Source organism: Lygodium microphyllum, chromosome 16, assembly GCF_053477565.2.
Source record: "Lygodium microphyllum isolate KBCC chromosome 16, Lygodium_microphyllum_v1.1.10, whole genome shotgun sequence".
In the NCBI taxonomy this organism is placed as follows: domain Eukaryota; kingdom Viridiplantae; phylum Streptophyta; class Polypodiopsida; order Schizaeales; family Lygodiaceae; genus Lygodium; species Lygodium microphyllum.
Window position 1 is genome coordinate 137,345,875 of NC_141150.1, and position 10,285 is coordinate 137,356,159.

The following is a 10,285-nucleotide window of genomic DNA, read 5'->3' on the forward strand; positions in this document are numbered from 1 at the left end:
AGGGTTTTCATCTAGAGAGTCCTCATAGGATGCCTTTCGACATGCTATAGAAGTGCAAGAGTTTTATTGGCCATTAGGTCTTTGATACTCTATGTGGAGGCTACATAAAAAAATTTTGGTTCCTCCCTAGTTGCTACATAGACATGGATTGAATTTCTAGTGAATGCACTTCGGTAACACTCTAAAGAAATACTAATCAAGCAGAGGTATTACATTTTTTTACTTAAACTAACACTCAATAGATGCAACATTGTAATATGTTTCATTTCTTGCAAGGTACCAATGCCCATTAGACTGAAATTGTGAGATTTGCTAGCAAAATACTAAATTGTGAATTAAAATTGTAGTAAACAGTCCATATACTTGCAATTATAGCATATTTGTGCAATCTTGGTACAAAAAGAATTCAAGAAATCAATTGCAACTAAGCATACAAAGATGGCCCTCCTAAGGAGTAATAGTCTATTCAAGATACCAAGTGTGGTGAAAATCCTATATCTATAGAAAGCATGGTAGGATTTAAAGGCCATAAATGGACCATAGTTGAACACAAAGTATTAAAGTATATGTGAGTAGACATGTTAGTCATTGAGTGCAATGGGCTTGATGGCAACACGCAAGAGATGTTCTAAGGATTAGGTAACAAAGGCATCTTATTGATCCAACTATAAGACTAAAACACCTTTTCATAAAAAGGTTGGAAGAAATCCCTAACCTTCAAAGAAATTTAAGTTTATCATACATATGCTAAAGGTTATGTTGTTACAAAAAGGTGAATATAAAACAATGATAAGTTGTATTAACAATATGTTGATAAGTTTACCTTTGACATCTTACTTATCATTAGAATGTTGAGAAACAATCTCTTTGAGCATTGCTCTAATATTCTTTCGATCAATTCGTACAATGTTTAATGAAGAATAAGTGATGAAGAGATGGCTAGGCATCACATGAATCACAATTATTTAGTGGCATAAGTGGTGGAGAATAAGGAGGCCAAGTACCCAAAACCACATCTTGTAAAGGCACAAGTTTTGCTTCACCACCAAAACATGAGGGAAGCACATGAGGATCAATGTCATTTAGAAGAGCACCTTCCGCAAGCTCACGAGTTCCTAGCATCATAACCTAAGGTATTCAAGAAAACAATTTCAAGTCACTAGACTAGATTCATAAAACTATAAGTTCACATTTGAACTTAATACAATTTCATTCAGAATTCTTTGATTCTTTGATAAATGGACTAGAACAAAATTGTCTTTAGTCGTTGACTCGATCTACAGAACTCCCAAGTTATTATCATACATAGAATAGATAATCCCAAATTCTATTATACTACAACTTTCAAGGAGAATAGCACCTCATTAGTGATACATTGGTAATGACCTATCATTCTCTTCCCTTTTCTAGTACATCAAGTCCCATTTGTTGTATAGTATAAGAGAAGTTGCAACATGGATTGTGCACTACAAGTGAGGGATTGGGTGAGGAGTAGTGTATGAGTAGTTAATGCAATATAGTTAGTGTACATAAAGGGGAGTTAAGACTACTATTGACATGTGGGCAAAAACTGGAACATAGAGTACTCTTCCAACACTTCAGCTAAAGACCCAACTTCTCCTTCTAGCCAATCAAGCAAAGAAGGAAACTAAATTTAAACTAGGCCACTCTTATAGGAAACGCTCATCAAGATCAAAGTTTGTAGACCATGTCAGTGCATATATAAAGTTGCTATGAAACTCAACAATATTACTCCCATGGACATAATCACATTCAATGCCATTTTCGAGAAGGGAAATGCAAAAGTCCTTTTCATGTGAAATTATTCTAAAGCAAGGTTACCTTCATTTGAAATGTGGTAGAGAACCACCTTGAAAATCCATTTTGTCTAAGTACTTTGCCCATAAAGTAGAAATAAACTCCAACAATTCAATAATTTACATACTCAACTTTGTGTCTTTGGCATGGTTTTACACATTTGTTGAGGTTGCATGCATGTTTTGGGAGTGATTGAGCATAGAAGCTAGCACACATCCTCTAGGACAAATGCAAGGAAATCTATGAAGTGCTTCACTTATTCAATGTAAATGGCCTAGAGTTCCTCAATGAGGTTAGGTTTTCAATGATCCATTCTACATTTGCAAGCTCTCACGCCATTTCACTAAGTTATGTGCAAGCCAAGCTAAAAGAGAAGGTGACAAAGCATAGAAAGAGAAAGAAGACTCCTTTTTTTCCAGGGAAAGGAGGGACTAATACAATGAAAGCCTCTATCAAAGGTTTGCAACAATGGATTTCTAAAGAAAACAATATCTCTTATTGAAGGAAAGCTAGAAGAAGTTGCAACATCTTCCAAGGTAGATAAATAGAGCAACGATAACATGAAGAGAACTAAAAGTGAAGAGAGGAATAAAGGAGCTTTATAGGGGGAGATATTAAAGAGTCAACTAGAGCATAACATTTTTGCTTGCTTGGGGGCACATAGGATGATTTTTTTTATCTCAATGTTGAGGAGGGTGTTTAGAAAAATGAAGATTCTCTCATAGAATGTGACGAGATATTACAACGAGAAGGGAAAAACATTGTGCTATATTTTGTCAAGAAAGTGCAAACCTAACTTGTTTGCTTTGCATGAGGGGAAGATCAGTGACGGTGCTATTAACTTGATATCACCTCTTTGCAATGATGCTTTTGTGAAAGCCATGTATAGGGGGTGGGGAGGCACCATCATGTATATATAGATACATATAGTAATGTGCATGTGCACACGCACATGCATGTATGCGTATGTTTGTATGCATGCATGCATATATGCATGTACCTTAACTCTGTGTGTGTGGTGTGTGTGTGTGTGTGTGAGCAGGCTTGGCAAGATGGCCATGGATTTGGAATTTCTATTAAGGATCTTTAATGGAGAGGAAATTGAAATGGTTTCTATCTATGCTCCCACTATGTCCTTGGTGTCCAGAAGTCCATTAGCTTGCATAACAAGTTTGTCACTAGTGCTTGTTATGCCTTATGGGATAATCATGCTTACTTGTCCCTTACCTTGCATAACAAGCACTAATGACAAACTTGGAGGGCATTTCTACTCCTTGACCTTATACACTCCATGCAATATGGATTGATATACACTCCATGCAATATCAAATTTCTACTTCTTGACCTTATACACTCCATGCAATATGGATTGATATATGGGCAAAGAGTTCAAGTCCCAATTCTGAATGACTATGCCTTAAGATTAAATAAGGAGTATGTCTTGGTGAACATGAATTTGAAAAAGGTATATATGCTACCTTACATGGGAAATTCTAAATTCCTAGGATAGTTCAACCATTGGGCTTTGGGGTTGGTTTCTATAGGTTTGTGAGCTCTCTTTTTGCTAACGCTTGGGCTTTGGGGTTGGTTTCTATAGGTTTGTGAGCTCTCTTTTTGCTAATGCTTCTACTACATTTCTATAAATGGCCCCTTTTTCAAGGGCTTTGCATTCCAAAGTTTAGTGCATCAAGGCCACCCCATTGCCCTGCTTTTCTTTTCTTGTTGCTCCTATGGAACCTTTGTTGACGTCCATCTATGCTTGAATCAAACAAAGGCTTATAAGGAGTATCCCCTCTCCTTTATGGAGGTGAATTTGTTTCATAGGTGTTTGTTGATAATAATTCCAACTTGAATAGAGTGTGCTAAGCTACTAGGTTGTCCTATTAGGATAGGGATTTCTTTATATTAAATCTTGAATTGGTGTTCTTAAAATCTCAAGGTTAAGGTGCTCTCTTGGTAAGGGCATTCGTAGGGTTTTGCAAGAAAAATACTTGTGGTGAAATGTATCATGTCTTCATATACTATGTTTGTGGGCACAACCTTTCTATCGAGATTCTCAAAATCTAATTGGTGTAGAATTAAAGCACTATTCAATGTTATTTTGAAGAGTTATAAGGATTCTAATAAAGTGGGAGAACTACAAGTAAAGAGAAGGGGGGCCTTAGAGAAAACAAACAAGAGGGGAGAGAGATGAAGAATCAAGTATATATACACAAAGACAATGGAGACTTGAGCATACAGAGAGAGAGAGAGAGAGGGCTGAAATATGCTTCTTTCTTCTTCTTCCACACACAAAGAACTAAGCCTACAACATGATAATAGACGAACATGAAAGTACCACAACATACATACATGCAAGCACTAAGTGTGAACTGACTAATGAAAGAAAGGGTGGTAGAATGAATGTGCCATAACCAATGATGGACTTCGTGGGTATAGTCCAATTGTAAAACCACTGGTGCATCCTCATATCGGTCACCTAACATGCTAGTGAATAATATCCTACCACATGACCAAGGTGCGTAGTGGATGCTAGAAGGAGAACCCAAGTTTGGCAACATCGATATTGAAAATGCCTTGAGCCTTATCTTGAAGAAGTGAGGTCCTTTTTGGGTTTTGAATAAAAGGAAGTAGACAGGGTTGAAAGTTGTTACTTGTACATTTGATTTTAATGTCCTAAGGGATGTTGTACAATGCAGATATCTCCTTACTTCGTATAGTAATATAAGTAAGTGGCCACATTACTTTTGAAAACGAGTCTCGAAATGCTGTTGGTCAACCATCAAGTTAGTTTAAAATAATGATATGTTGTTATTGGCTTAGGCAAATTGCCAATAATTGTTGTATTTGTAAAACCATTGTCTCTTAAATTAGTACCATCCTTTCTTGGATGGCCAAAAAAGATAGTCAGAATAGGAACCATCTACATATATCTTGGATATCTAATGGGGGTCAAATCATCTGGGTTTTGAGAAGATGAGAAGCGAGCTGAAAAGCTAGATCCGCTTGAAAGTCCTCAAGTTCTTCATCCTCCCTATGAAGAGATTTTACCTTCCAATATGCTACAATGGACCAGAACCAAGTATGAGATTCCATGGTGGCGAAATTCTTATGGGGCAAACAAGGCAAAAGTTGATAGATGGCACCAATCGGAGACTCAATGAAAGGAAGCATGGATAACAAGGGTCTAGTAGCACAGCCTTGGCTTGAGTCTAAAAGAGATGCGCTAAGGGGAAAACTCTTGAGGAAGTGCTTGGAACGAGACACGTTGGGCAGAAATTCTACCAACCATTCTTGAACAAGAGAAGAGATACTTATGCAGATGATGGAATATTGACGATACATACTTGACAACTTCACATGCACTACTAGTGGCCAAAGCCAAAGGGATAATAGCTAACATAACAACAAGCTGGAATAGAATTTTGATGAAGAGAAACTTGCAGCTGGAAAGACGAGAGCTCGATAAGGAGGCAAACATATAATGGGCATAAGAGTTCAAGCCATCTCTTGCTCTAGTGGTGAGACGACGTGCAAGGGCATTGACAGTAAAGTGGTTGAGCAAAGTTAAGCATTAGATTGAGGGGAATAGTAGGATTATCAATGGGGAAGAAGGGGCAAGGACATGAAACCTATCAAAAACACAAGGCTCACATGGGAAGTGGTGGCAAGAAAAATTACTCAATAGAATACCATATTAGAGAATTTGGGAATCTCCCAAGTTTCACTTTCAAATAAAGAGTAAAAATTCAATCAAGAAGCTAAATCTTAACCCCATATTTGAGAGTGGGACTTGGGGGATCGCTTATATAGTATCTAGAGAAAATTTCACCTTCAAGTAAGGGGATAAGATTTGACCATGTGTCTAAATATTAATCACATTAGGAAATTTTCCCAAACTTTATAAAAATTTCCAAATTCTTGAATATGTGGTTATAAGGCACACTTAAACTAATAGATGTTGATAGCAAATACCTAGCATCGGAGATTAAGGAGAAGCCCATACAAGACATTCACATTACCAAGTTATTGAAAAGCCTATTGAGTCGTAGAAACAATGAAGTGGAGAGGTATGCAAGCTTTGTAAAGTCATGACGCACCCTAGCAGATTTGAAACAGTCATGAAGAACTTTTGGAGGCTCAGAATTCCACTTCAAGTCCAAATTTTCGAATGGAGGATCACAATGGGTGCCATAATCACTGTGAGCAAAATGCATCAAAGAGGTTTCGGGGAGGGTACATGCATGTGCAAACGAAAGGAAGACATGCTACACTTATTCTGTAATGGTTGTAAGGCACAACAGATCTAGAACGAGGTACTCTCACACATTGGTGATGTCTTGGAGCCGAGTGCCAAGTTGCAAGCATGTATCTTCAAGGAAAGCAATAAGTTGGGTTAGGAAGGGAGGATTAAGCTAAACCTGATCAAGACCACTACTCTTAAGGCAATGTGGGACACTAGGAACAAAGCTATATTTGTGGGGATCATTGTTACTATTAAGTGGCCAACATTAGCATCAAAAGTTTGGTGGCTTTTAGGTATCTTATGCCTACTTGGCAAAATAGAGAGAGAGGACTTGTCTAGATTCACCAAATGGCTGAACTAACTCTTTGGTGAACTAAGAGGGCTTTTGTAACTTAAGTCCCATTGTTATTTCTATATTACTGGAAATTGTCTTTTAGCGTCTAAATTAAAACCATCCTTTTTGGATAGATGCGTTGAGAGAGAAACCTAACACCGTCTATGAGAGAGAGAGAGAGAGAGAGAGAGAGAGACCTTTTGCTTGGTGGCCACATCCAGGACGTACGAGCACATCTGCCACACTTTATGAAACAACTTGGATGCATTCACGAAGACTAGCTTGCCGAGCCTCTCGGGATAGTAATTCTGTGATCATTGATATTCACTAAAGCCTTTATGTAATAATGACTGCAGCAGCAAGTTAAGCTTTTAAAAAGAGAGTCACTGGTCTCAAGTTTCAACGTGATGCAACCTCAAAATCACCTGCAATAGTTGGAAACCTGTGATGGTGGTCGGGACATCCACATTCTTAAAACCTATACCATGAACGTCCACAATCACCATATACTTCTCCACTCCGGGAGGCGCGCTGCAAATGAGCAGTCGGAGCCTGTTAGATAGTATTTGTCGATAAAAGACATAGCCTATAGCAATGCACAAAGAGAAGATGCAACAGAGGCTTATAAGATGTATAGCCTGTAAGATGATGCAGAAAGAGGAACAACATATAGGCTTGGAACTCGGAAGGAAGGGGCAGAGCGACAGGCCTGGCAAGTGTTTTGTCCAATGTGTAGACGATGAAGCCTGCGATGAGGAAAATAAACGCCTCGGTTAGTTAAGTTAAGGCTTCCTGGAGGAAAACATGTATGTTCAGAGTTTAATTTGGGTGCGATGGAAAGAGACCCACGCTTGACTTCGAGGGGGGTGGAAGACTTGAAGTGCTTCCTGGCGAGGATGACGAGGAGAGGCCATCCTGACTTGGAGAGGCCTTGGAGGAAGATCTTATGCGCGGCCAGCTCGTTGGGGATGAGGGCCTCCGGGACGTAGCCCAGCGGCCCCACAAAGGCGGCCCGCCACTTCTGGTGCTCCGCCAGCATCTGGGCGGCCCGCTCCACCTCCATGGAGCGCGCCCGCAGGAAGCGCAGCAGCGTGCTCTCCTCCAACACCCCGGCGCCCGCCTGCTCTATAAAATTACACACAAACCAAGACATTGGAATTAGAACCGTTCTCCCTCTCCCTAATCACCACCTTAATAAGCCTCTCACTGCTTCATCATCTCGATCATACCTCCACGCCCACGCCCCGCCTGCTCAGGGCCTGCCGCATTTCTTCCAACAATATCGCGCCCCTCTCATGATCATGCCCTTCATCAGCACTGATGGCCGATGAGACTTCATCCCGCTCTGCTACGCTTCCTGCTGCCCTCCGCTCACCCATCCTCACCACACTCTATTATTATTCACCCCACAAGGCGGTCCGGGAGCCTGGAGGCCATCACTTCACTTAGTTATAATCCATCCCACAAACCAACCTTGGACCAGAATGGTTTTTACCTGTGCTGCTAATAAGGTCTGCGGTCGGCCTTCCAGATCTGTGTGCTTCCCATCAGTTCTGAACCTCCGTAGAAAGAAACAAACGAAGAAAGGAAGGACGGAAGGAAGAAAAAGAAGAGATCAGGCGGCTGGCACGCATGATCCATGACTCTCAAGTCGCAGCAGCCTTTTCACCAAATCACATCACAAGTTTTACAATAGTTTCGTGGTGCGGGGACCGCCACGATTCCAGACTCCACTCCCCAATCAGGGACTTACGGATTATTCCATCACACTTTGAATAATTGTAGGACATATCCTTCTTGACATAACCATACCTAGCTAATTCACTAGACCCTTAAAGTAAAGAAAATCACCTCTTCACTAAGGAAGGGGGTAAGAGACCATGACACCGCCTAAACTTAAGGTTATTTGACTTCTAGAAGGTCTAACAAGTCGTGGTTATAGGTTGAATTTATCAAATACACCACAAACGTGTGATCTCGACTTGACGGTGTGGGCTTATGCTAATAAAATTCGCCTCCACATGCCCTTGCTTTAGCATACACATTCACTGACTTGTGGATTAACTACTGGACAGTGATTTATATACCAGTGATACCTTTTTTGTTGTTGTATGCACCATTGGAGAAGCTTGAGGTTCCATTCGGGTTGCAAGGAGTGCTAGTGCATGCCATAAGCAAGAGACTTTTCGAGGTATTGTTTAAAATATATGGGGCACTCTTTCTTATTGTATTGGTATTTATAGTTGCTTTACAAGCACTAATGAGCTTGTATTTGACAATTGCAAGCCTCTATGTGTGTGTGTGTGTGTGTGAAGGTTATTGAGTGCTTGAGCACACCATTAGCAAAGTGAATACCTTAAGTTATTACTTGAGTTATCAAGAGAACTCTTTCTTTTTTAACGCATGTAGATATTACTATTTTAAAAAGTTATCATTTGCAATTGAATCCTCTATTTGTGTCTATAATATGTTTAAAGAGCATTGAAGAAAGTTGTGCTTGAATATTGGAGGTATATCTCTTCATGTTGAATGACATAAAGGCTCCAACAAAAAGGAAATGTCATATTCATATAGTGATGGAAGAACCATATTTCTTACCCTGAAACTTGAGCTCATAGGTTTTACATTTGTCTATAGTTCCAAGACTTTTTTCTTTCTTGCATAGCACATTTTGTTAAAGCATGGCATATACTTGTTGAGAATTATGGATCATTATCAATATGGAGAGCACATGGCATGGAGAATTTACACCATTAAGCAAAAATACTTTATTTTAGAATTATAAGACATGAGGAGTCTACACAAGCAAAATCACTATATATTCAGTATTAACAACTTTGATGTATAGTTTTATCAAACACTCCACAAGAAATAGAAGGAAATACATAAGAGTCCAATGTTACAAAACATTAAAGTTCCGAGTACCATACCTAGAGTTGTCCAATATATGTAATCTTTATTACATTACCTTGTAGAGAAATCCATAAAAAAGCCTTCCCTTTTTACTAATTTCACTAACATCATCTTTCCTTTTTTCTCCAATGAAACATCATTTCCTTCATTATACATGAGATATCTTTTCCTATTGTAGCCTTGTAATGGGGGATTCTTTACAAGGTTGGCATTTAGGCCATATTAAGCACTATAGCATAGGAAATATCCACTTTTTGAGACTTAGAATCTTTGAGCATAGCCAAAAAGTCTAATATGCTTTTCAATAAGAATGACTTTCTCTCTATCTGGAGGTATGTGAAAAAGCCCGCATGACAAAAATGACATTGATGCTTCTTATAAATCAAATATTTCAAACTAGTAGGTCATGTATCTAGTGGACATCTTCACACCTATCCCTAATCTTAACAAACCTTACATTGAGGATTAGACCTTATCATAACCCGAATCATGCTACTCATAAAGAACCTCTTCCCTCGACGCTTAGTCTTTAGCATAAGCCTCACTCGTTTACTCTCATTTTCCCTTGTAGGAGGTAGTTCTTATCATTTTTCTCTATTTATGGTATAGCCCACATTGTCTTTGGACACTTATCATGCATCTACTAAGCTTTTGGCCTATGGGTCAAAGGAGGAAAAATGGGTAATCTTTTAACAAGTTGAATGGCTTAAGTTTTAAGTCTATTCTTATAATGAAGAGGAATAAGGAAGGTGGTAGCACATATCTATATGGCAAACAATGCTCTTCTACTAAGAGGTTGTTTCCTTTAATGAGATTGAAGTTCTTTAGATACATTCCAATAGTTATGATATTTGTAGCAAAAGAAGAGCTGCTTGATTCCATCAAAGAACATGAAAAGGCTCTGAGGAAGGAACAAGGTATGGATCAGATCATATACATAGAAGAAAGGAGAAAAATGATTTGAAAAGTATGAA

The 10,285-nt window shown here is 39.0% G+C and overlaps 1 protein-coding gene across 7 annotated transcripts; it reads right to left on the reverse strand.

Moving 5' to 3' along the window:
• Positions 1-775: 775 nt before the first annotated feature.
• Positions 776-8,043, reverse strand: LOC148023481 (sec14 cytosolic factor-like). Of its 7 annotated transcripts, none has more exons than XM_087696475.1 (7): positions 7,894-8,043; positions 7,634-7,824; positions 7,248-7,518; positions 7,108-7,144; positions 6,824-6,929; positions 6,596-6,706; positions 776-1,128 (listed from the first exon to the last, which is right to left on the reverse strand). In XM_087696475.1, the coding sequence occupies exons 2-7, from the start codon at positions 7,775-7,777 to the stop codon at positions 940-942; spliced, it is 858 nt and encodes a 285-aa protein (XP_087552601.1). In that variant the 5' UTR covers positions 7,778-7,824; positions 7,894-8,043; the 3' UTR covers positions 776-939. The 7 variants fall into 7 exon arrangements, 5 of the variants coding, with proteins under 5 accessions (XP_087552601.1, XP_087552600.1, XP_087552598.1 ...); XM_087696474.1 differs by having other exon boundaries at positions 7,628-7,824; XM_087696472.1 differs by having other exon boundaries at positions 7,244-7,523; positions 7,628-7,824.
• Positions 8,044-10,285: the final 2,242 nt, after the last annotated feature.